The sequence below is a fragment of the Eucyclogobius newberryi genome, unplaced genomic scaffold (genome assembly GCF_026437365.1).
Source record: "Eucyclogobius newberryi isolate DKJ021-1_F unplaced genomic scaffold, fEucNew1.0.hap1 SCAF_12, whole genome shotgun sequence".
Classification (NCBI taxonomy): domain Eukaryota; kingdom Metazoa; phylum Chordata; class Actinopteri; order Gobiiformes; family Gobiidae; genus Eucyclogobius; species Eucyclogobius newberryi.
This window is the reverse complement of record NW_027315746.1, coordinates 29,732,007-29,759,248: the sequence shown is the minus strand read 5'-3', so window position 1 is coordinate 29,759,248 and position 27,242 is coordinate 29,732,007. Positions and strand designations below refer to the sequence as shown.

The 27,242-nt window shown below is 40.8% G+C and overlaps 1 protein-coding gene across 2 annotated transcripts in view; it reads left to right on the top strand.

Annotated features, from left to right (window-relative positions):
- Positions 1-27,242, top strand: part of kcnn1a (potassium intermediate/small conductance calcium-activated channel, subfamily N, member 1a) — a 97,736-nt gene that overhangs the window by 31,787 nt on the left and 38,707 nt on the right. For both annotated transcript variants that reach the window (XM_072441870.1, XM_072441871.1), the window contains exons 2-4: positions 15,776-16,240; positions 22,768-22,863; positions 23,639-24,057. In XM_072441870.1, the coding sequence (XP_072297971.1) occupies positions 15,776-16,240; positions 22,768-22,863; positions 23,639-24,057 (980 nt within the window). The remainder of the gene's footprint in view (positions 1-15,775; positions 16,241-22,767; positions 22,864-23,638; positions 24,058-27,242) is intronic.

Sequence of the window (27,242 nt, the reverse complement as noted above, 5' to 3'; positions counted from 1 at the left end):
CACATGAGCCGGGAAAAGGGAGAAACACTGTGTTTGTTTGAGCTAAGCTAGCTCAGTTAATATGGGGAATAAAGACATTCCAGACACACCCAGGGAAGTGCTCCTTCCCTGATCTTAGTACTCTCTCCCGATAAGTAATTCTGTGCCCGTCTTTGGATGCGCACATATTTCAGTTTGGCTGAAGATCACCTTAGAATCAACTTTAACTCTTAACACACAACTAGATAGATCTAGTGTTTATCTGTTATTCATATTTATCTATTTAATTTAATTAATTTGGCCAATAAATCTTCATAAACCACAGTTGGTAAAGTGTTCATTCATTTCCAGAAAAGGGGTCAATGTCACAATGTCACGGTTACGTTCTCATAACTACAGTACTTGGACTAGTAGGAATTTGGCGATGTTATGCAATATAAAACATTGAATAGTATTTGTTTAAAATATGAACCTACGTATGATAAATCATTATAATTGAGGTGCACCATAGTCATTTTCCAGTTAGAGGATACATTTGAGCTTCTAACATGTTCAAGTGTGTGAGGGGAAACTGAACAGACTCAGATGGAGTATGTCAATTATTTGATCACTAGATAGCACATTTGTTTATATTTTCTGTAGTAACTTTGGGTTTATGGTGAGATGTTACAATTATTTGTTACGGACTGCACGTGGGGTGGCTCTGCCATTGAGTAGTAACTGCTAAAGAAAGTAAAAGTAGTACCAAAGAAAATAAATGCATTTGGGACCGTCACAGGCACCAGTAAAATGTAACAACATTGTTTATTATGGACATAAAGCTGTTTTCACTGACTTTTTTTTTTTTTTTTTAATGTAATGGGTCTAATTTTAGGTATTCCATGAAGTACTTCTAATTAATAAACATATTTTCTCTTTAAACACAGACCTTTCTCTTTATAAACTAACTAAAATGCACATTTTACCTTTTGTGTATTCTAATGTCATTATAAAATGGGATTTTTAAAAATACATCTATGTGCGCAATTTGTGTCTAGCATTCTGTGTGTGGTGTTCTGTTAATGCCGTTAGCATTAGCATTAGTGTTAGCAGCAAATCTTGGTTGCTGGGAAACCGAGCGGCTCTGTGGGCTAGATCTGTCCCCTTTCGGCTCAGCCTTTGCGGTCCACGAAGGCTACATGGAGGAACAGCCTCCGTCGGCTCTGTCCTTTGACGGATGCAGCCGTTGAATTGGGACACAGCTATTGTCACAACAATTAGAAATTGTTCAAACTTATACACTACGTCGTCATTGTTTTTTTAGGTATTCAAATTCAGAACTAAACCTGTACAAGCTCACGACTAGAACAAGACAAAATCAAGTACGAGCCCTAACAGTTCATACCAAGATCAAAGCAGAACATATGAACACAGCCTAATTACTCTGCGTATGCACAGCATATTGTAATTTTAGTCCACAATTTGGAGCCTTCACTTTCTTTCAAAGTTGCTCAAACTACTTAATCACTGCATATTTCACACTGCCTGTTACTGTATCCAACTTATCCACGTCCAACAGGTTCTTTCTGCTCCTCCAACCAATCCATCTGCTTCTGTGTGTAACTTTCAAGTGTCTAGAACTAGTATTCCATAATACAAAATAGGCTATTTAGAGATCCTGAGTTATGCTTTTTGAGGTTCTACTAGTTTATTTCCCTCAGTTATTTTCTACAGGAAACAGCTGCTGCTAACATGTGGTTGATCTTTCTTGCTAAGCATGTTGGCTCAACATTATCTTAATATCTCTGGAACTACAGCGGTTTATCACAAGATGGAATCAGAGCTTCGTGAAAAAATTTATATTTTTTTATATCTGCTTTTTGTCTGAGTCCAATCATCTCGCTCAGTCTTTAGGGGAACAATAGATTATTGGTTAGGGTTAGGGCCAGACCGCATTTGTTAATACCTCACAGGGTCTGTCTCTAACAGGCTATTATTAGTTTGTTTGGTCGGGGCAGTGCATGTTAATGAACATACATGATATACTGTACATGCTGTAAACATGCCGATTTGTAGCTATGGGCTAATTTTAGAGTTAAAGTTGTTTTAAATTTCAAAGTTGTCCCACATTCACTCTCTGGTGGCAAGGTACCACCCCACTGTGGTATCTGACATTTGAGTTGTTTCCCAGCCAAATACCAAGCAGTGAGATTGAGCAGTGACAAGCTGGTATGGGAGAGAACTGAGTCACTCCAAAACGAACCAGTGGAAACATGCCAATGTTCACACTATACAGATGCTAATTTTATAGCCAGTCAGTTTGAAAATCCCTATTATTTGGTTATCTAGAAAGTGGCCTTCACCCTAGAATAAGAAAATGAAAAGTTAACTTTTCTTTTGCTGTAATATCGAGTTTAAATCATTCCACAACAGTCTGTATTTCTTGAGTGTTAAACACGGTTAATAAAATAAGGAAACAAATTATCAAGTTTTTAGATTTTCTATTTTGAGATCACTTTAAGGATTAAATATCATATAATCACATTCTGGAATCTGATTTTTTTTTTTAAAGGTATTCCACTTTTCATACTATTGTAGTATTTAGTATTTTAGTAATTCAAATGCCTTAAATAATACAAGATAGATTAATTCCATACTGTGGGACCTTCCAGGCAAAGCTTTAACATCTACCATTTGGTGGATCCTCCAGCAGTAAATTACACAGTGCACCTTTAAATGAGATACATTCTAAAGTTCTGAAGATTTTCCCACTAAAATTCTTACAATAATATGGTCGACTCAAGTCTAAAATCAAGATTAATGGTAAAACCCATTCATTCTGACATCCTCAGTGGCACCTTAATCCGCCGCTAAAGTCTTTTCTATCAGACGGAGCAGAGCGCGACAGAGGAGCCACAGACCTGCCTTCATTGCGCCGTTCTGCACCGCCGCTTTTCCATTTGATTAAGGAGGTTTCATTTCAGAGGCTGGGGTCCACGCCGCGTACGAGGGCGAGACTGAGCCATCGCTGTTCTGCTGCTGCCGGGTAGAATGACTACCACAGGTGCAACTGAGGACAGCTGAGGGTAGCACCAGCTCAGCGTTGGCCCCTGAGTGTGGGGTTGGACGAGGGCACAGAGAGGTGTCAGACGTGGGGAAGAAGACGAGGAAGTTGGGAAGACTTGTGTTAATGTTAAAGTGCTTGTAAGGCAACGAGTGTTCACAAGGTGGAATAGTTTTAGACGTATGATGGTATTGCAGTATCAGGAGTGTTCATTTGGGGACACACAAATGTAAATATGTAATGCAACCTTTTTCCCAGCCTACCAGTGCATACGGTATATTTTGAATAGATAATCTAAATTAAATCTAAATAATTTGCTTTTGATTAGGGCTAATTGTGATTTTTCTGACTAACATTGCTATTGCAAGTTACAGTTCATATGTTTGTAGAGTTAGCAGGCTATTTTGTTTGTTTGCAAAGGACTTAAATAATTGCAGTCATTGTGAATTGTGACTATTATATTTGCGATTGTGGCTCTTTTGATCAACATAAAATGAATATTTAAATTCTTTAAGGTGTAAAATGGACGAGGGGACTACCAACATACATTACTCTTCAATCTATCATTGAAGTTGTGTTTTCACCTACCCCTATTCCCCCCACTGCTCTGTACTGACTTGCAAAAACCCTGACCCTAATCCTGGGTCATACCTGTAGGGTTCAAAAATACCATATAGACATTTTTTACTAAAATATAGACATATGAAGGAGAATCAGCTCTTCAGTCAATGGACCTGTCCTCTTTTGTCATTTGAAATGGCTCGTTTAGGCTGGTAAATGAAAACAATGGTTGTGTGGAAAATCAATAATAATTTATAACATTGTATTGAAAGCTAAATCAATAGCAATTACACGCTTTAATCAGTTTAGCATGTTGTGGTTTGGTGAGCTAAAGATTACTGTAAGCACACTTTTTCTTTGCTTTGTGTGATTTTATTGGTATCAAATAAGCAATACACTTCGCTATATTTTTAATTTTATATTTGCCCAGGTCTCCTAATCCATAGTGTAGCATCTGCACTAATCTACAAGATAGTTTTGTATATTAATCCCACTGACATAATTTGTCAAACACTGTTTTGATATTTAGTGGTCAAGGTTCAAGATATCTTTATTGTCCCACTCGGGGAATTTGGTTTTGCATCTCTCTGCATAAAAAACAATTTAATAAACATACACAAATCAAATAAGCCCTGAGAGGACGGTCCTGAGAGCTAACTGTGGCTCGAGCTTTTCTCTGCACCTGCCTGTGCAGATCCTGTCTGAGGCTGCTGTGTCCAAGACAATTTTCTTCTCTTGGACACAGCAGCCTCAGACAGGATCTGCACAGAAGGCACTTTATAAAACCCTTGAGAATTTGCCCGTGATCCTGCTCGTCCCTTGACAGAGGACTGACCGTGACTGAATCATCATCATCAGCGAATCTCAGTATTTATCTGTCCTAATTCAAGCTGCGACACTGATATACACTGTATAGAGAGTGTACAGGAGTGTACCGGTGGATGTAATTAGCACCATTAGCCTTCACACGCTGGAATCGGAATTTTTAGTCCGATCCCAGAGAAGGACCTGGATGGTATTAAAAGCAGGAGTAAACAAATAAATTAAATCTGACATGAGTCTTTACTTTATCCAGGTGTCTATAAATAAAGTGTAATCGTGTGATCACTGCGTCCTTGCCCCCCCGGCCTGACCTGTGTGCTTACTGCAGTGGGTCCATCCTGTCCCCCAGCGAGACAGCGTCTTTAATTATTTCCATACCCAATAAGGTTAATGTAACTGGCCGAAAGTCATTTAAGGATTTAGGAGCGTTGCACTTGGCTAAAGGCACAATAATAGCATATTTTCAAATTGTAATAAGGTCGTCATGGTTACCTGGTTTAGAACATGCCCCCAAGCCCACTGTCTTTCCAAAACACATGGGAGCTTCACTGTCTAATGAGCACTACTGAACAGCTGTCGGGTTTGCCCTGGGACCAGGCTAGATACATATAGCATTAGCATTTATTTAGTTATGTGGATATTTCAGTATTTGCATTTTTAGCCAGTAGAGAATTAACTGGTCTTTGAGTTTAAAGTGGTTGGTGTTTAAGCTCAAGATTTTTCACTTTCTAGGTGACCATCTCACATAAAAGTATAAGGCTCTCCTAGCTACTCTACACACTATTAGTAAATCTGACAGACCCTTTCAATGTAAACAGAACGCCTTCATTTTAAAGGCTGGTACTGTTCCATGCATTAGCTCCAAAGCATTTTCAATGGGAGAGTTAGCGTTAGCCTCCAAACATAGCAAATTATGAAAAAACAGGGCTGTTTTGATGATTGTTATTTGTATTTAGCACTCTCATTAAAATGAATGGAATATAATGTGTACATCAGTTCTAAACATGTCACTCCTGGAAAGGTCCTACACATGCTACGCTTTCCCAGCATGCACCACAAAACTCAACACTGGCAGTGATGGCAGCGGGGAATTTGCATTGAAACTAACGGCATATGCAGCAAGTAACAAACTTTATTTGAGATTGTGGATTATTTTTGCGCACCGGGATGAACAAATGATCAAGGGCAGAGGAAAGACAGACGATTTTACTAGATAGACAAAGTTCCAAATTGATGAGGGAAGTGGATTTCTGCAACTAAACAAACTGTAGTATTGGGGATTCTAATAATAGAGTATATTAATTGAGGGAAAGAGGGTAGTTTAAAGAGATACGGTCACAAATTATTCACAGTAACAGATTCATAAAATCATAAACTGAAGTTGATTTCCAGGTGTTTATTACATTGAGTGAATTAGTCATGTACATCTTCACATTAGTCATAGTTCAATACTTTTTCAGTTTTTTAAAGATCACATAATTTTGATAATTATCTGTAAAAATATATGAACAGGGTTTAATAATTAATAATTTATTAAAAAATATTACTGTTTTTTCCTCTTCGTAATGGCGTTCTCTACACATTAGTCACATGGTGCAGGAGCTCTATAGGCTTTATGGTGAGTGACAGTGAGAGAATGATAAAAAGTTTATATTTCTTATGCCTTACCTGACCATATTTATTTATTTTCTCTGTTCATTTTGTAAGCTGAAAACCAAAACCAAATAGCTTGTGGTCTCGCCGTTTGACCCTCTTCTCCTCCCGTAGTCGCACCCTGAACGCTGTGAAACTTTTATAGCATGACCAGCGGACCACTTTACCTCCACACCTCGCCGCCGTAACCGTATCCTCTCAGACCTCTCCCGAACTGACCACCGTCCTGACCTGCTTCACTGATGAACGGTCAGCGGTGCCCGAAACCTGATCTCCGGCTGTACCTGCTCCTCCCGGTGTCCAGCTCTGAGTCCGGTTCATTTACATTATTGGAAGTTCTCCTTTTACGCCTCTCCGGGCCAAGACTGTCACAACACGGCCGTATTACACTGATCTACCACAGTGTAATTGGTCACTAGAAACCCCGTCGGACCATAAGTGTTAGATTGCGTTGATTCCCGACACGAAATATGGAAATGTTTTAAGGTGGAATGACGGTGATGACGTGTTTTACAGCACTGACCTTCTAACATTCGGTTTAACAGGGTGATAGTGCTTAAGAGCATGGGACATTCCAAAAACCTTTCCTTAGTGTCGGAATCGAGTAGGACATTTTAGAATTGTAACTACTTTGAGTGACACGGTAAAAATAGAGCACTTCTATAAATGTTCAAAGATGTTCTGCTCCTACGGGTTTTCCTCTCTCTCCGTCCCTCTCTCTCTCTCTCTCTCTCTCTCTCTCTCTCTCTGTCTTTCTTCTCCTTTCTCTTCTCTTCTCTCTCTCTCACTCCCTCTCTCTATCTATCTTCTCTCTCTCTCACTCTCTCAGTCCGGTGACTATATTTACACTTCAAACATGTCAACTCCATAAAAGAGTTTGACAGGGGCTGAAAATACTCTGCACCACTTTGGAGGTATTATGGTTTGATTCTTAGAACTATTTCTGGAATAATTTATAATGGTTTTAAACATTTCTTGACTAAGATTGCTCAACTATTTCCTCGCTCTAAGCTGAAGTTTGGAAGTTCATGACTGAAATCGTGTCTCTAACAGTACATTGCACCTCTTCCTTACTTTGTGAATGTGTTGCGCGAGTGTATGGTATTTAATGAATTTAGAAAAGAGATCAGAAAAGAGATACACAGGACACAATACACAATACAGGTGTGTGTGATCAGCTGAAAGGCAGTCAGGTCACAGTTATAGACTGGCCATGGCAGCTGTGGCTACAGTATCTCATCATCAGCAATGAATGATTAAAGCCGAGCCTACGCTGTTGATGAACATGATTTTAAGATGTTCCCAATAATTCACTGTGCGACTAAATCTCATACGAGGAGCGCTCGGGGGCTGTACGTACTGTACGGAGCAATATATGTTCACTTGCTCAGACTGTACGAAGCTGGTTACCCTGTGTGCATGACCCTACGATCAAACATGTCTGAGGTCCCTGTGAGCGTACGATCAGTAGACATATGCACATATGAGCGGATGATCGCGGCTCGTAACCCCCTGTACACTGCACCATACAGAAACATTGTTCTGCAACTACAATTTGGGTAAAAATCTGCCCTGATACTGGAAAGCACTTTGACAAGAAGAATATACCAAACCGTAAAATGCTATTATTTTCAAAAACCTTTGTAAATGTCATAAGTCCACTAGATTTCTAAAATAGTGTCATGGTATAGTAATAGTTATCCATATCACCTCCATTTGTTCATATTGTTGGAGCCATATTTATAACCACTAGCGCAGAACGAACCCCCCTCCACCCCTCCACCCCGCTCACCCGCGTCCCTCTGAAGACTCTCCAAATGTGCTCCAAGGTCTTAATGGCACCGATTAAAATGCAATTTAACAGAGAAAAGGGGATTAGCAACGCTACGCGTGTGCTAATCCTTAACCTTTAGTCACTGTATATGCATGGGACGATAGCATCACCGGACCACACTTTTACATTCCCATTACTGAGCTGCTATTCCCCTCAGCACACACTGGCATTATGAGCACCAAATGGAAAGGCCTGTATGGATAGGCTGTTTGTGAGAAAGACAAGGCTATGTTTGAAGTTTGCAGAAGACATTATTACGAGAGAGGAGGAGAGGTGCCCAGCGGAGGAGCTCACGCTGTTGAGGTGAAGGATAGAAGTGAAAAGAAAAATAGTAAAGACATTACTTAGGAGCATTTTCAAGATAAATGTATGCTTGGTGATTTGCTGATCTTGTTTGTGCCAGTTCAGATGAACGGCCTGCATATCCAGTGGTCTGCGACATGAGCAACTGACTCACCCAACAAGTATTCTTAATACATTTAATCTAAATACTTTTTAATCAAAACCATAATTTCCCAAATATATGTTTGCTAATCCAAGTTTGTGGTGCTGTGAGACGTGGCTAAAGAGAAAGTAAACAAAACACATTTATTTCACTTCTCTGCGCCTCCACATTTCATTTTAACATCTCTCTATGTAATGCATTGAGTTTGGATAATTAGATCTATTATGCGCTGGAAATATGATATTTTGTGTCTTGACACGAGTGTCATGCATCAATATCAGAAAACAGCTGGCTTTGTATTTGATATAAATACATATAAATTAATTTTGTCCTGTTTATATCTACTTTTGCCCTCTTGTTTCCGTCCTAGTCTGGGTTCTTACTTATTCAATCCTCTTGCTCTGGTGTGTAGCTCCTCTTGCTTTGGGACGAAGGAGCCTACTTGTCAAGTTCTGCTTTAGATTGCTTAAAGAGACCAGAGACCGGTGCAGTTCACTTTAGACAGTGGAGCCTAGGGCCCGACCGATGTGGATTGGGAGGCCGATACGAAGGAAGTTGGCGTTGCAGATAGCCACTATAACTGCCGATATATTTAGCAATATAAAATAAATTGTTAATTGGCAGCTGATTATTAAAAGTGTCTCAGGCTCTATTCATTTTAAATTGTGTTTATTAAGGCAACATGTATTGTTTATCTGCTTCTTAATAGTGAGTTTTAAAGGCTTACTATTGAAGGGCCTGCAGTGATTAATGAATGTGTGTGCGTCACAGTAATTAATATGCGTAAATTCTATTAACGCCTCTTTTCATGACTCATTTACATGTCAGTGTCAGTCCAGTAAACACAGATACAGCCATAATCACTTTACAGCGGCCAATGAGCGAACAGAGGCAATGTTTACAATGTTGTGGCAGCACTTGCTAAGCGCTAACTAAAGAGAACAAAAGAAACAAAGCATCAAAATGGACACATCCACAACACTCACCGCTCAGACGGGCCACCTCAGATCACAACTCTTCACTAATAAGGTTTATTTTAATCCTGACTCCAAACAATTGTCTGTAGTGAATATAATATTTCTGGTGCTGCTTGACTAAAATATCCAAAGCTCTGATGTTGGACAAAGAGATGCATCCTCCTTCTCCAGTGTTCCTCGTACATTCAGAATGGGAATGTGAATGGGTTACTAGTTCCTGCACAGACTATCTCCCCTGCTCTTTAGGGCCGCCACGTTCTCTTTTGGCCTCTTTTTGATTGCAGCTGCTCACCGGACCAGGCAGAGTGCTTGGCTAACAGGCAGCAGGGCCGTCCCTTGCATCAATGTTTTATATAGAAATTTGTGCAGCGCAAAGATTCAATTTCCTGTACTTTGTGACCTACATGATTGGCCATATTGTTTTATTTATACTTCAGTCTAAGTCTATACGTTAGTTAGATGTTAGGGAGACATATATTTTGGAAGCTACTTTGAAAATAAGGATTTAAAGCATTGCGTTGTAATGTCAAAGGGTTCTGGTGTTGGTTTGCTTTAGACTCTGGTGTTGAAGAAAATGGAGGGGCTGAGGAGGCTGATGGTTCTGCTGCAGTAGTGGAAATGTGGCTTATAGCTGGAATGGCAGAAAAATGAAGGGAGAGTGAGTGTATTTGAATGAATAGTTAAATATATCTACTGAAAGTGTTTTTCAGACTTCCTATAAGTGATCTGTTCTTCTGGATCTACCTCTGTATCTACCTGCGTTGCACCAATTAAATTTCCCCATGTGGGACAATAAAGGAATATCTTATCTTATCTTATATATGAATGGTTTAGAGGCAAAGGTAGTGATTGGCTGATAGTGGGTACTTTTATGTGGTCAGTAAACATTTAATAACTAGAATAATTAGATAAGCCAACAATTAGATCAGATTTGATGTATGTCTAAATGCAAGAAAAATGTGATCATCAAAACACGTGTCAATTAATCATTGCTTTTTAAAGTTGGCTCACTGTTATATTTGGAAGACAAAGTACAATTGATTTTTAAGTAACTCTTTCAATCTTCCACATTTTCCCTTCTCATTCTTGTTTTTGCCACATTTGTTTGATCTTTTTTGCACAATTTTCCTCGTCAAAAGCTGCACAGGTGTGAACAATCAGAAAGAAATCAGATAATTCACCACAGATGGAATTGTTTACGTGACATTTCAATAATCCACTCCAGAAATCACATAATGATCAGATTTTTGCATGTAAACATAGCCTGTCACAGACAGGTGCCAGGAGGGAGGAACGAGGAGGAAGTCATCTTCAATCTTCCTGATTGAGTTTAAAATTCATATTCCGATTTCTTAGTCATTCAAACCCTAGTCATATTCTAATTTGTGAATGTTTTTCCATGTGTGAGCCGGGTGAACTTTGAAACAGAGCTGTGAAAAACATATTTTTATGTTCACTGGTAAATACTTGGCCCAGTATACTGGAACTGTTGCTCTCCTCCAAGCCCCCATGGCCAAAGATGGCGGTCCATTCAAGTCAATGGCAGCTGCTCAGTGGCGCATGTCGCCAGTTAGCCTTTAGCTCTTCGAGGATCGTGGCCGAAAGTTACATAGGCTTGCGTACCATGTGATTGTGCTGACCAATCAGAGCGGAAGTTACAAGAGCTGCGCAGAAGCGACTGGCAGCGGGTGGGTTGGGGGTCAAAAGAACAAAGTCTAATTAAAGCCACGGTAGCGGCGATGATGGCTCTCGCCTCCCGCGCGACCTCCTTCCCGCGACCTGTTACGCGAAGACCGTAAAGAATATCAACATTCTTTTGAATATTTATTAAATTTCAATGTCTTTAGATAGTAGAAAAAGCTTCAGTTGTAGTCATCTGGACTCAGTTTGAAAAAATAGACGTTTCGACTCTCATCCAAGAGTCATTGTCAATAAAAGAATTTAGATCGAGAACTCCGATATTAATACTGTTCTGTGGTAAGACCCACCCATTGGGAGGAGCCTTCCTGAAGTAGAAAGAGTTGTTTGTTTCAACAGAAACTTCCCCCTTGTATCTACCGAGCTAGCCTATTCAGAATCTTAATGGGCTATTAGAATCCTCTTTGTCTTTGTGAGACCCTGGCTCAACCACCCTGAGTACCTGATTAGCATCTAAATGTCCTGGTCCTCTACCTTTCCAGGGGTTCAGTAACCCATTATAAATAACAGGAAGATTAAACCTTAGCCCTCCATTTCTGTTTAAAGAAGGTCTTTCTTTTTTAACAAAAATAGCTTCCTTGACTCCTCTTTCAAACCATCTTTTCTCCCTGCTTAAAACCTTCACCTCGCCGTCTTCAAACGAGTGATTAGAGGCTTCAAGATGGAGATGCACGGCACTCTGAGGTCCTGAACTTGTATTTCTTCTGTGCTGATAGAGCATCTTGTGTAGAGGCTGTTTTGTCTCACCTATGTACCGTTCTTTACAGCTTTCTTCACTGCATTGGATCGAATAAACTACATTGCTCTGTTTTTGAGTCGGCAACTTGTCCTTAGGGTGAACCAGTTTTTGTCTTAAAGTGTTTCCTGGTTTAAAATAAACAGGGACTTCGTGTTGTCTAAAAATTCTCTGCAGTTTTTCCGACAGGCCAGACACATAAGGGATAGAAACACCCTTCCTTCTCTGTTCAGTTTCCCTTTTGTCCTGCTTCTTGGTTCTCTTCACTCTGTTGAGAGCCCAAGCGGGGTAACCACAGGCAGATGTCCAACAGTTGATAGAAGTGATAGACTGTTTACAAAGGCTGGAAAAAGAGGAAGCGATAGACCGGCCTCTGTATTACAGACTGTATCCTGGTGAAGCCATGCCCTGCATTTATGGTCTTCCAAAAATACACAAAAAGGAGGTTCCACTCAGACCCATAGTGTGCAGCACAGATTCCATCACTTACAATGTGGCCAAGCATTTAACAACTATATTGGCTCCGCTTGTGGGGAATTCGGTACATCATGTGGAAAACACGCACAACTTTGTGGATAAAGTGAAACATCTCCAACTGGACCCAGATGACCTCATGGTTTCATATGATGTTGTGTCCCTGTTCACCTGCATCCCGACCTCTGATGCAGTAGCAGCAGTGAGGATCAGACTGCAGGAAGACACCACCCTACAGAAAAGGACCAAACTGACACCTGAACACATATGTAAACTGTTGGACATCTGTCTGAACACCACTTACTTTCAATTCCGGGGACAATTTTACAGACAGATTCATGGCTGTGCCATGGGCTCGCCCGTCTCTCCCATAGTGGCCAACCTGTACATGGAGCACTTTGAGAAGAAGGCACTGTCCTCATTCTCAGGCATAGCCCCAAAACTGTGGCTCCGCTATGTCGATGATACTTTTGTAACAATTAAGAAACAAGAGCTGGAAACCTTCTCTGATCACATCAATGCTGTGGACCCACATATCAGGTTTACAAGAGAAGACGCTAAGGAGAATCGCTTGGCCTTTCTTGATTGTTCCACGATCAGAGGAGAGGACGGGAAACTCCAAATAGAAGTATATAGGAAACCTACACACACGGACCAGTATCTGCTCTTTGGTTCCAACCACCCACTACAGCACAAGCTGGGTGTGATCAGAACCTTACAACACAGAGCTCAAGGTGTGCCCACCAGCTCAGAGGGCAAGAAGAAAGAGGAAAAACATGTCCGTAATGCCCTCTCAGCCTGTGGTTACCCCGCTTGGGCTCTCAACAGAGTGAAGAGAACCAAGAAGCAGGACAAACGGGAAACTGAACAGAGAAGGAAGGGTGTTTCTATCCCTTATGTGTCTGGCCTGTCGGAAAAACTGCAGAGAATTTTTAGACAACACGAAGTCCCTGTTTATTTTAAACCAGGAAACACTTTAAGACAAAAACTGGTTCACCCTAAGGACAAGTTGCCGACTCAAAAACAGAGCAATGTAGTTTATTCGATCCAATGCAGTGAAGAAAGCTGTAAAGAACGGTACATAGGTGAGACAAAACAGCCTCTACACAAGATGCTCTATCAGCACAGAAGAAATACAAGTTCAGGACCTCAGAGTGCCGTGCATCTCCATCTTGAAGCCTCTAATCACTCGTTTGAAGACGGCGAGGTGAAGGTTTTAAGCAGGGAGAAAAGATGGTTTGAAAGAGGAGTCAAGGAAGCTATTTTTGTTAAAAAAGAAAGACCTTCTTTAAACAGAAATGGAGGGCTAAGGTTTAATCTTCCTGTTATTTATAATGGGTTACTGAACCCCTGGAAAGGTAGAGGACCAGGACATTTAGATGCTAATCAGGTACTCAGGGTGGTTGAGCCAGGGTCTCACAAAGACAAAGAGGATTCTAATAGCCCATTAAGATTCTGAATAGGCTAGCTCGGTAGATACAAAGGGGGAAGTTTCTGTTGAAACAAACAACTCTTTCTACTTCAGGAAGGCTCCTCCCAATGGGTGGGTCTTACCACAGAACAGTATTAATATCGGAGTTCTCGATCTAAATTCTTTTATTGACAATGACTCTTGGATGAGAGTCGAAACGTCTATTTTTTCAAACTGAGTCCAGATGACTACAACTGAAGCTTTTTCTACTATGGAACACGCCTGGACGAATGAGGGATTACACCGACAATGTCTTTAGATGCAAAAGGTGTTGTTTTGAGCTTTATCGGACAAAAAACCTAGGACAAGTACTATTTTGTAAAAAAAAAGTCAAGCGTGGCGGTGCCACTTTGATTCGACATGGCCGACTTCCTGTTTATCATACAGCGATGCTGCCAGGTGTGTTTTACGACTCGTTCCATTCCATGGAATGGCTCAAGCCAATAAGAAACAAAGAACCATTGCAAGAACAAAGACTCGTTCCATTCCATGGAATGGCTCGAGCCAAATATGAAGTGTTCTGCTTCTTTGATGTTTTAGGGCGGTTGGTGTCCAAGCGTTGTTGTTGTTGTTGTGGCGTTACTTTTAATGGCAGTTGGCAGCCAACTGAAAAGGTGCATTTACCGCTACTTACTGTAGTTGTATGTCTTCAGAGTATATGTTTTACGCTATACCGTAAAGACAAAGGAAAAAGAGAGGGAAAAAGAGAGCGAGAATACCGGCCGCCGTGGAGCGCCAAGAAGGAGGGAGAAGAACTGTGAAGAAAGTGTGAGATAAAGCAAAATATTAAACAACTGGTTTTAAGAAAACTAAGGATTTTGAACTGTAAAAAGTAAATGACCCGATAAAAGGTGTTATTTTAGAAGCTCCATGGTGCGCACGGGGCGAGGAGTGAGCCAGCTGTCACTGCGTGATCATAAAATCAAGCCGGTTCACCCATGGATCTATTAAAATATGAGTTTCACCTTAAAATCCATCTCATGGTCTGGCCTAATGCTGTTGTGCTGCTTCTTTACGTTTACAGCATTTACAATGCATCAGAACATTTGCTTATTAATGCAATTTTGTTTTCATACGTCAATTTAATTATTATATTTTATACATAGTGCTAAACTGTACATTTTGTATATGTATTTACCTAAATCTATTTATTGTCATGGCACTATCAGTGTTTTACTGTTATTATTCAGTGTTTTGTGGTGTATCGCAAATAAAATATAAAACCATAAACAAACTTTTTCACTGACAATGGAAATAATTCTGATTCTTATCAAGTACATGGAATGTATTATCTTAAATTGATTTGTTCACTTACAGATTTTTTATCTGTCAAATAACTATCATTCTGCAACATGTCAAACTTATTCAGATGACATGTTTATCTATGTGCGAAACATTCTGAAAGTCATGATTAAGTCAGTATTTAGGCAACTTTGTTGGGCAATACAGGTAACAGCATGGATGAACACGAAACGTAAACACTGATTAGTTTATACCTGGCATTTCCTTGCTTTCCTAGCATTTCTTACGTTCTTTAGTTTTTCAGGCATTAACATTTCAATACAACGCTTTTGAGTAGTAGATCTGATGATCTGTTGTTAAACCTTTGGATCCATAGTTTTATGCTTGCAGCTCGTTCATGGCACTTCTGCTCGTTCACGAAAGCTACACGAGCTGGGCTAGAGCAGCGCGCTAGAGCGTAGCCGAAACTAACACCTTAAAATGAAGAATTTTAAACTGAGAAAAAAATCGAACACGAAAATAGGTAAAAATCGCCGCTATATTCGACTTTTCAGAAAGCTGGAGGCCCCTGTCAGCCGAACACAAGCAGTTTTTCGTTACATTGCGCTCTATGGAAAAAAAGCTTTCTAGGCCACGAGATTTCTTTGGCTGCGGTACCAATGGACTGGCCACTGGGGGCGTTTGCAACAGGCTGCGGCTAGCCATACCCTATCCAGATAGTATAATAGATCCATGCTCTCCTCAGAGCTGCTACTCCCACAAACGCTCTAAATAAAGCCTGCTGTTGTATTGCTGTTGTATTGCTGTTGTACTAACACTTGTGTGTGTATCCCCATGCAGGCCTCCTCTGAGCAGAAGAAGCTGAGCCATGCTGGATCCACACCCTCTCTGTGCGAGAGCAGCGGACTCCCTCAGATAGCCATGAACACCTGCAAGTACAATGGCGGGGTTGTCCGGCCACTAGTGGGCAGCCTGGCGTCATCGTCACGCCGGAACCTGGCCGACCTGGACTCGGAGACGCAGCCTCTGCAGACGCTGCACAGCTCCGGGCTGGAGGTGGTGGTCTCCAAGGGCAACGGCGAGGACCCCAGCAAGGCGTCCAACGAGAGCCTGGTCCGGGAGGGCAGCCGGGGCGGGGGCCGGGCACCGCAGAAGAAGAACAAGGACATTGGCTACAAGCTCGGCCACCGAAGAGCGCTGTTCGAGAAGCGGAAACGGCTCAGTGACTATGCGCTCATCTTCGGGATGTTTGGGATCGTCGTCATGGTGACGGAGACAGAACTGTCATGGGGGGTTTACACTAAGGTGAGTCCTGCCGTAAGGTCAACTTTATTTGTCTGTTTGTTCTTTAATCAATGTTTTTTTAATTTATTTTTTCAAAAGGACACATATGGCTATATTACTTTGTTGAGCTTTTATCAATGTTATAACATTGTTTCCTTTTTATAAACATAAAAACATGAATTAATATAAACATGAATTAGCTTTATTCACCCAGTTCGATCAATCCTGTTTTGTAAGTCCTCTCCCTTTGAGCCCCAGAAAACACTCCAATACAAAATGTCTAGTTGTATGACATTCTGCAACAATTACTCAAGTAAATTGAGTAATTACAACAAAGCTTGGATTATTATTTTATTGCCTTGATGATTCGTTTAATTTACATATTTAATTAAAAACCTGTGAATCCGTGGCGCGTTGACTGCACCGAATGACTTGTGGCGTGTTTTAAACTGACAAGTGTGACCGGGAAAAGTTTTGTTGTGTAAAAGAGAAAAGTGTTTTGACCTGTAACTCTGAAATCTTCACAGACTTTCTGTTTCATACTTGCGGTCCTCCGTGCGGTTTTCATGGATGTATGGGCTGTTTGAAAGCACAACAGAGAGAGTCCTAGAGTGACATCTCAAGTAGAGCTCTGCAAACATCACCAGACGTCAGACTCGTTCTGAGCATTTCGCACATCTGGTGAAAGCTAGGTTTGTTTATCTGTGCTATGTAAGTCTCTCCACAGCCAGTAGAAACGCCTGACTAGACTTTATGTTCTTAAACATGAAATGCCAACACAAATGTGTGCATGGGGCATGTTTAAAGGCCATTAACAATACAAATATTGCATAATATTTGTTCTCTAAATTATAAGTTAAAAATGTTAAAGCAATGTCAGGGCTCAAACACCGGACTAAGTGTAAGTAATCTAACAGCTGTGCAGGTGTTATTGCCCTCTGACCCTAGTTAACCGTCCTCCCCCTCCCTCGCCCCTCCCTCTTGGGTGCAGCCTCAGCAGTTCCTCTTTATTCCCCCAGCGTCCGGGTCAGAGCAGGTGACTCCTCTCCACAAACACGGCTCCACTTAAGCTCCTGCCAGTAAATCCACACGCCTCAGAAGTACAGCTGATGTGGCGAAAAGACCACTTCAAATTCTCAGTGTGTGCTACACTTTCAGATCCGACGCCATTTTACCACTTCAAAAGGCAAGCTAACAACATCTTAAGATTGTTTAGAGTATACAAATCAATACTCCAGCCATACAAAGCCTTCATTTTGCTCCCCTATGTGGTTGCAATCACAATTACACACGTCGGTCAGGTCTGGGCAGCGTATTAAGGCCAGCGCTAATCTATAGGATGATATATGTGGTTTTAAGGGAGTCGATTGGTCTGTCTGAGTCTATTAACCACTGAGCCGGAGTCTATTCATCACCGCGACCTCTGAATGGATGCATATGACCTCCGCGGTGAGTGACAGTGGAGGGGCACTGCTTTACACGGACAGGACGGGAGTGGTTTTGGTATTCACGCTGTCACTATACGTCACAGCTTTATGACCCTTTTGAAGAATGGCGAGTTGACATGAGGTGTTTTCAATGGAGGAAGTTTTATTGTTATATGATTAAGATGGATTTTGGCGTCACTAGCAGGTGGATGTTTCAGAGTGAAGGCGTTGGAGGCGCTAGAATGAGTCAAGTTCTGTTGTATGACTTTGAAAGCACACATAATCTGCCTTAATTGTATCGTTATTGACCTTTAAATGTGCTCTTGAGTACCTTTACCTTTGCATTTTGTGTTTTAGAACTTAAAATAATGCATTTATTGAAAACCACACTTTCTACCAGTCAGGCGTTCCCTTATCAATAATATATATAATTGGTGTTGGCACAGCATTTACTGACAGCAAATTAGCATGGGGAAATAAGCAAAAGCTATCTTGCCCAACATGCTACTGTAAGCTTGCAGTTGTAATGAACATGATTTGATTTTGCAAGAAGTGCGAAGAACGAGTCTTGTGATGATTCATGGACTTAAAATACTTCCAGATTTCTATCTTTGACGTCATAATTCTGGGAAATTTGAAATTGAGGTTCATAGCAAGATGAGCGTAAACAGGATGAGCGACTCAAGCGTGAATTAAGCTAAATATGTGTCCTTTAGAAACACCGAGCAGCACTTTTTTAGTTTCTTACACAAAGAGTTGCGTGATGAGGCTGCGTTCAATCACACACACACCAAGAATGGGACCTACCTGGGACTATAAACCTGTATTTGATCATGACTAAACTGGGGACTTGACCAGGACTAAAAACAGACACATTTAGATTTGTATAACCTTATTATAAAGCTTGCTTAGCTTTGGTTGGTCATCTGCTTGACTCCATCGAGATGTTACTGCATTCTTGGTTTCACCGCGTGGCAGAGTTGTATCCATCTACATTTGTTTGTCATGTCATGTGTTTTTATTGCTCTTTTATGGTCTTTATTACTGTGAGTGGGCTCATCTCTACAGATATGACCTGTAACTTGGCCTGGATGCGCCACATGTTTGTCCCCATTGATAACGTAAATGCCATACTGTTGTTCATTCTAGGTAAAGCAATAATATCTTCAGAGTTGTGGACCTCTGAACAAACTGTATCTATGGAGACAAGCAGAGGGCGGACACTCCTTCAGAAAAGTGCAGTGCACCTTTAATATGAAGCAAAATAATACTTCAGTTTCTGTTATCATTTTCAAGACAAAACACAAGATAAGCTCAATTTCATTTGATCATTTGAGATCTACAAAGACTGGTGATGCAGAGCTCCCTGTGAGCGCACGAGGCACGGATAGATGCATGTGGCTCTAGAATGGATCGTATAGAGGAGCAGATAGATGCATGTGGCTCTAGTATGTGGCTCTAGAATGGATCGTATGGAGGAGCAGATAGATGCATGTGGCTCTAGAATGTGGCTCTAGAATGGATTGTATGGAGGAGCAGATAGATGCATGTGGCTCTAGAATGGGTCGTATAGAGGAGCAGATAGATGCATGTAGCTCTAGTATGTGGCTCTAGAATGGATCGTATGGAGGAGCAGATAGATGCATGTGGCTCTAGAATGTGGCTCTAGAATGGATCGTATAGAGGAGCAGATAGATGCATGTGGCTCTAGTATGTGGCTCTAGAATGGATCGTATGGAGGAGCAGATAGATGCATGTGGCTCTAGAATGTGGCTCTAGAATGGATCGTATAGAGGAGCAGATACATGCATGTGGCTCTAGTATGTGGCTCTAGAATGGATCGTACAGAGGAGCAGATAGATGCATGTGACTCTAGTATGTGCTCTAGAATGGATCGTACAGAGGAGCAGATAGATGCATGTGACTCTAGTATGTGGCTCTAGAATGGATCGTACAGAGGAGCAGATAGATGCATGTGACTCTAGTATGTGGCTCTAGAATGGATCGTACAGAGGAGCAGATAGATGCATGTGACTCTAGTATGTGGCTCTAGAATGGATCGTACAGAGGAGCAGATAGATGCATGTGACTCTAGTATGTGGCTCTAGAATGGATCGTACAGAGGAGCAGATAGATGCATGTGACTCTAGTATGTGGCTCTAGAATGGATCGTACAGAGGAGCAGATAGATGCACATGGCTCTAGAATGGATCATATGGAGGAGCAGCTTGCAGACTTGTCTAAATTCTCCAGTCTGCTGACAGTCTGCTGGACCTCATTTGGCTCATGTCAGAGCAAACACAGAAGCCGGAGCCATCAGAAGCAGAAGACACTACATAGACACTGATTCTGAGTTGGTGCAGTCCACATGAAGAAAGCTTTTTACAAACAGGGCACAAGGGGGAGCTCTGCGCTCTCCTCCTGCATTATGCATCACTTAACATGTCAATAAAATCTGCAATATTTCTGTATTTTGGAATAGGAATAGGGGATGATGACATATCAGTTGGTGGCTAAAAACTCAGAAAAGATACTAGTTCTTTGCACTAGCAGTAAACAGGTGGTGGGCCGAGAATGCCAATCTGCTTTCAATGGTGAAAACAAAGATCTCCATCGAGGGAGGACACAGAACACAACATATACATTTTGTAAATGTTTTTCTCTGTATGATCCACTTCATCACCACTCCAGATTCTTGCACATTTTCACAAAATTCACACTTTTATATTTTATCTAAACTTTTTCTGGTAAATGTCTGGACAATTAGAAATCCTTTTTAGATTTTGATCGACAACCAATCAGAGAGAGGCAGCGCACAGCTGATCACAACAGTCTGATCAATGCGGCTCATCAGAGTTAAAGCGCGAGTGAGAAGATGATGAACATTTCTTTCAATCCATTTTAAAAACAACACTTTAATCTTCTACCACCATGCAGCTGATTTCCTTACTCTATTGTGCAAACACTTTTACAACATAATATAACCACATAATTATTCTGTTGGAGCCTTCATTAAAAATACCTTTTTCGGTAAAAGACGGCGGAACGAATTCTACACGTGAAAAATATATCACATAAAAAGATAACTTAATTTCTTTTCTTGTCGCAACTACTCATTTACAGTATATACCAGGCCCACACTGAGTATATCTTCACTCTTGGTTGAAGCACAGGTGGGCGGGGTTTGTGCCGCATCGGAACATTTCCAGACGCACTATTGGCTGAGAGCAAAGGTCACGCATGGCCAAAGGGTGTGCACCGTGTTCGACTCTGACAAAAGACATGATTCATAAAAAACATGCAAGTACGAGTGGCAATAAATCTATTCAGCTTTAGATGTGATATAATCTTTAGACTATCTTGCTCTGGCCTACTGACTAAATTTAACAAAATTATGTTGGCCAAAATCATAACCAACACCATTTCAGCTAGTCTTCCAAAACCTCCTCATCAAACTGGCACATGTCAAGGACTATCTATTTCCTATCACTCACGTTGCAGCTTTAGCCTGTTCCATGTCCCCGAAATAAAGAGACATAAAACCCAGCGCGCAGTGGGATTCCAGACTGTTTTTGTCAGGTGGATTCATTAGTTTATGCCAGTGTTGTCTATCCAGGGACCTCTCCACCTCTGGGGCACCGCAATCTAGTTGACGGCTAAAAATACATGGTGTTATTACATCGAATTTGGAGCACTGATGAATAGGAATGCACTCAATCACACTTTGTCATTGGCTGTTTTATTATTAGCACAAGTAAACGATAATTAGCAAGACGTGTTCACACCATGCCTGCACGGTCAGAAGTACTGACTTTTAAACTTAAATTTATGACTTCCACTTGGGGCTTTTTTTTTGTTCACTCGTTGAAATGGGCTTAACAATTTACTTGTATAAGGAAAAGTATAATAAAACTACTACAAGCATGCCTTGAATGTCAAGACCTTTTTAATGTTAGCAGATATTATGAAGAAATTATATATTAAAACCAAGATTTCAAGTTATTTTTAACAAAACCTGCAGTCACAAGCAACAGCATAATATTGATAAATCAGTAATAGCGCCTTGTTTCGGTTGTACACCAGATATGCACACCGATTTCAAATATGAGCTAAATCCCTGTTCGCCAATATATTTGAAAAAGAGCCGTGTTTCGCTCTAGCTGCTGTGGAGCCTGTGTGCATCATCTGGCTATTCATCACAGCAGACTCCTGTGTGGTCTCCTGCTAACGCTAGCACCGTGCACTTAGCCCAGGTCCCGGAGTTAGCACTGATTAATTACTAGTTTGGTTGTTTGGAAATAGTGAATGGTATTGTTATAAACAGCGCTGGTCTGCAGTGTGCTCTCCATGTACACATGTGCGGGGGCCACAGCAGGGTTCAAGGACACGGCCCGGAGTCAATATCACCATGACCATTTGGTGGTCCAATAGGTTTGTGAGTGCGAGAAACTAGTCACACAGGTTTAAACAGATACTGTACTTCCTTATTTAAAAAATACATCCTCTAAATATCAGCTTTATTTATGACTTATTTGATTTTTTTTTTTTTTCAAGCTTGCTTTTCTCCATGCAGATGTTACTGTTTGACTGGAATGTTTAACTGGGTTTCATTTAATTCCAAATGAGGCCGTTACAGATTTGAGAGGCAGTAAGTTTCCCCAGGTGTTAATAAAACATGTTTAATGCCATACTATGGCAAGCTAAAGGTAAATTACTAACATCTCCATGGAGACAAGCAGGTGGCAGGTCCCCCACCTGAAAAGCTTCAGAGTGCACCAACTGCTCAATCATTGTGAACAGTTTTACTTTACTAACCAACAGTTATTTCCTGTTATAACATGTCCATGGTATGATATGTTACACATTGTCCAGCATGTCTGGCTCTTCTCTTGATGTACTAAAGGAAACAACTTCTGAAATGATAACAACTTTCCCTGAAATTAAACTGACTTGTGTGCATGAAGCACAAACAAATGCAAAGACTCTCTTTGCATTTGAATAACCATGTTACTTCCTCATTGTGTCTCAAACATGTTACATTTTAGGAGCTGCTGCTTAGTGACCAAACCAGTGAGTTGTGATATCATTGTAATTCTTGTGTGTTTTTGTGTCTCTCTGCAGGAGTCTTCATACTCATTTGCACTGAAATGCCTTATCAGCCTATCCACTGTTATACTGCTTGGTCTTATAATAATGTACCACGCCCGGGAGATACAGGTGAGTCAATATTTATTTATGTATCTGTTTATTCACTAGTGTTTATTGAAGATCAGTTAAAAATGTCATGTATTATGGATTTCATATTGAAATACAAATGCTTTAATTACTTGTATGTATTGGGCTGCAAGGATTGGCTGTCTGGTCTGATAAACAATGTGTCAAACTTGTGAGTGAAGGTCATTTAACAGCTGAAATGATACAAATGAGGTGTGTGAACTCTAAAAACACAGGGGAGCGCTTTCGGAATTGCCCCCTAATTATGTCAGGAGATGTAACAGAATTGTAAGCTCTGGAGAGTGGGACAGCCTAAATATGCCCACGAGTAAAGCGATGATACAGAATCCTGATCCTTACTTTTCCTAAAAATCTTCGCATTAATTAGAAAAATTTAAAAAACACAAATCTTTAATGTAATTTTTCCTTCTCTAATCAGTGATGAATAAATGCATAACAAACAAACAAACATATTTTGTTTTAATCCTCTGTGGTGCTTCTTCTTTTTTGACCAACATAATGTATTAAAAGTATTTGAAGTATTCAGAATACATTACTGAACCATGTAATGGTATATGTCACTTTTTAATGCTGGTATTCAGTATTCTGTAACCAAATTTATTTCCAACACTTAAAATGGTTTAAAACAACAACAACAACAACAACAACAACAACAACAACAACACATTTAGCATCTTTTAACCATATCTCTGAAATTTGAGATTACCTTGCATAACATAGCAAACTGATCCAAAGTGCTGTTCCTCTGTCCTGTCAGCTGTTCATGGTAGACAACGGCGCGGATGACTGGAGGATAGCCATGACGTACGAGCGCATCTTCTTCATCGTGCTGGAGCTGCTGGTGTGCGCCATCCACCCCATTCCGGGCCAGTACGTCTTCACCTGGACCGCGCGCCTGGCCTTCACCTACACCCCGTCCGTGGCCGACGCCGACGTGGACATCATCCTCTCCATCCCCATGTTCTTCAGACTCTACCTGATCGGCCGCGTCATGCTCCTGCACAGCAAGCTCTTCACGGATGCCTCATCCCGGAGCATAGGCGCGCTCAACAAGATTAACTTTAACACGCGCTTCGTCATGAAAACCCTTATGACCATCTGCCCCGGCACTGTCCTCCTGGTCTTCAGCATCTCGTCGTGGATCATCGCCGCGTGGACTGTGCGCGTCTGCGAGAGGTAATGAGGACGAGAGGAGGATGGTGGGAACGTAAACAAAAACAAACACAAACAGGACAAAATGGCCGGCGCACATTGACACAGATTAGGTGGCACATTCCGACTTCACTTGTCTGTCTGGTGTTGTGTCTCACGCTGCTGAGTGTTAGCTTGCTGTCATCCGCACTTGTTAACTGTGTGGCACTGAGGACCGGTTGCCATGGATACGGACAGGCATGCACAGCTTTAACTTTAGGTTCACAAGCGCACACACACATGTAAAGATGGACAGAGGTGATATCATCAATGACCTTTAAAATGCAGTTAAGGATAGATTAAAAAGGTGTTGGTAGAACGGCGTCAAGAGTAGTCTACTTACTACCATTTAGTTAGCTACCAATTTGAACATTTCCATCTTATGCTGCATTCATGTGGTCCTCTGGAACTCAGGATTCCAAAATGAGAAGTTGAGTTTCTGACTTGTTTGCAATAATGTGGGTGTAATCCCTCACTTGTCCAGGAGTGTTGTGTTCCATCGTAGCAAAAGATTCAAATGTCATCTGGCCCTGTTTTCTTTAAGGCGTTTCAACTCTCATGACTCAAGAGTCATTCTCTGTGGATCTGATCTGAGAACTCAGATATTTATCTTATTCTGACCTGGGTCAACTCTGCCCACAGGGCGGGGCTTCCTAATATTAGCTTGTTTTGTTTCTAATTGGTTGCCCAGTCCTATAATAAGTACTCAGCAGTGACGATGGAGCTGCAGCCAGTGAAAAATAGGATTTTTATTTAAATTAATGACCAGTAATAAAATCATAGACTACACTCTTTAACAGCGTTCATTAGTTTGGTTATTCTTAGGTTTTTCCAAAACTAAATGTTAGTTAGTTACATGTTTTGGAAAACATTTAAAAAACCTCTAAAAACAATGGAAAGCTATTTTTTAGCTCTTTAGCTAACGTTGCATACAGCCTTTTTTGTTGTACAAATAATATTTGCTCTTTTCTATTGACAACTGACTGTAAACCTCTAAATGTAGTAACATTCAGTCAAACTGCTCAAATGTTTAAGATGAATTAACAAATCAGCAGATTTTGGTCTGTTTCCACACACAGTGACTTCAGTGTTGAAGTCAAGCAGCAGCGAGTTATTTCCCGGCTTGTGCGAGGATTCATGAGCATTTTTCAACATGGAAAAATCCTTTTCCCTTGTTCCCAAGGACCACATGAATGCAGCATTAATATTTTTGATTACTGGTAATAACCTTTTTTAAACTTCAACTTAGAATTCATTGTTAAATGCATGAAGATCAAACGCACCATTGTTGGCCCGTGAGCCGGACAAATCCTCCACCCATTTCCTCATGTGTTTTTATGGTGCTTTTAGTGACACAAGGATAAAAACTGAAATATGAGCAATCAAGTTTTACTGTTGAACGTAATTGCCCCCATTTTAAGGTTACGCCAACATTAAGACGTCATAAAATCTACTGCAAGACTGAAGATAAAACTAAAAATAGCATCAGGGTTGGGCAAAAGCAGAAATTGCTAACAGTCAAATCATTACTGTTTTTATTCGGATGTAGAGTAACCGTTATTGCACAAACGATACCCAGGAACGTTTATCTGTAGTCATAAATAACCCTATATTAGCCAGTCAGCTATTCTCATGCTAACGCTAAGACCAAACCCTCTGTCCACCTTTACACTGGCCTACACTCTTACCTGCCCCACACTGGTGACTCCACTCCGTCACAGCCCTCGCTCCTGGGTTCTCCCTGCTCTCTTCCACGGCTGCTCCATAATTCATCAGCGTCTAATTGTTTGTGTGCTGAATGGTTTGTTTTGGTAATATGTAGCAGCCCCCCAGGACCCCTCCCCTTCTCTACACAACCCCCAAAAACACAGATCTCACGAGGTGGCCACAATTCTCACTGAAAACGAAATGACTTACTCCCCCTCTCCGTACCCCAGCTCTCATTTAGCATTTGCATAAGGAAAATGAGTTGCTAATGCTAGCTTTGATGTTGGATTGGATAGGGATTTCAGATAGGGAGGAGGGAGAGTGGGGAAGGGGTTCTGTTTAATCCAATAGGGGTTGTGTTGCTGCTGCTAATGCTAAGTGGCTAACGCTAGTTTGGATTGCTAACACGGTCCATGCAGCCCACTTTGCAGCCCAATTTCTTTGCCTGCTTTGACCTTCCCGTTTTCTCCCACTGCCTGGCAACGATTGCTAACCCCACTCCTTGCACGATTGCCCCGCCCCTAACCACCCACATGTAAATTTACAAGACAAGATTCACTTCTTCACAACAAAACACAAACCAGGGTGGCCTACAATACATCTTCTTCACAATAACGTCCAGCTAGTTCCAGTTCAGTGTAATCTATGAGTTTCTCTCAAATCAATCAATGTTTAAATATTACACAGTTGACAGAAATATACTTATGGACAATCACTGTCAACAACTAAAAACTTGATGTAGAATGCAGTGGTGGAAAGTAATGATGTACACAATTAAAAGTACTGTACTTTAGTACTTTATAGGTATCTCTACTCTAGTAGTTTTCACAGAGAATACATTTTACTTTTACTTCACTGCATTTGACAGAAGTTTTCTTTTGCAGAACATTTTGAACAAGATTAAAATAAGTATTTTTCTTAATGTTTTAGACCTGCCTGCACTTGTTTTGAGTTCCAAGTCCCGACTTTAGTGGACCCTGAAAAAAATGAATTGGCCATTTAAATGAGCAGGAAAATTCTTTATCAAGATAACAATTTTATTCTCAAAATAGTCCTCAAAATCTGTGTGCATAATGTTTTATAGATTAAAATATTGTTTTAAAGGTGTACTTTAATGTGATACTTTACTATAGTAAAATGTTTTATAGCTCTTCCGCTACTGGTGGAATACAAATATGTAAAGGTAGATGTTTGTGTCTTTGAGCTATAGTTAATTCATGTTGATGCCCTTCTCGGGCCAAGTGCTGCGAATTAACTCCGGCTATAAGCGCTACGATGCGGTGCTACAGTTAGTACATTTTTTTGTCTCTGTCCCTATTCAAATAAACCAATACATTTAAAAAATATATATATATTACAATAATGATGAAATTGCAGTGCTATTCATGTGAACTGTATGATCTTTAAATATTGATTGATTCAAGAATCTGAACTGTTCCCATTGTTCATTCCTGAGTTCAGCT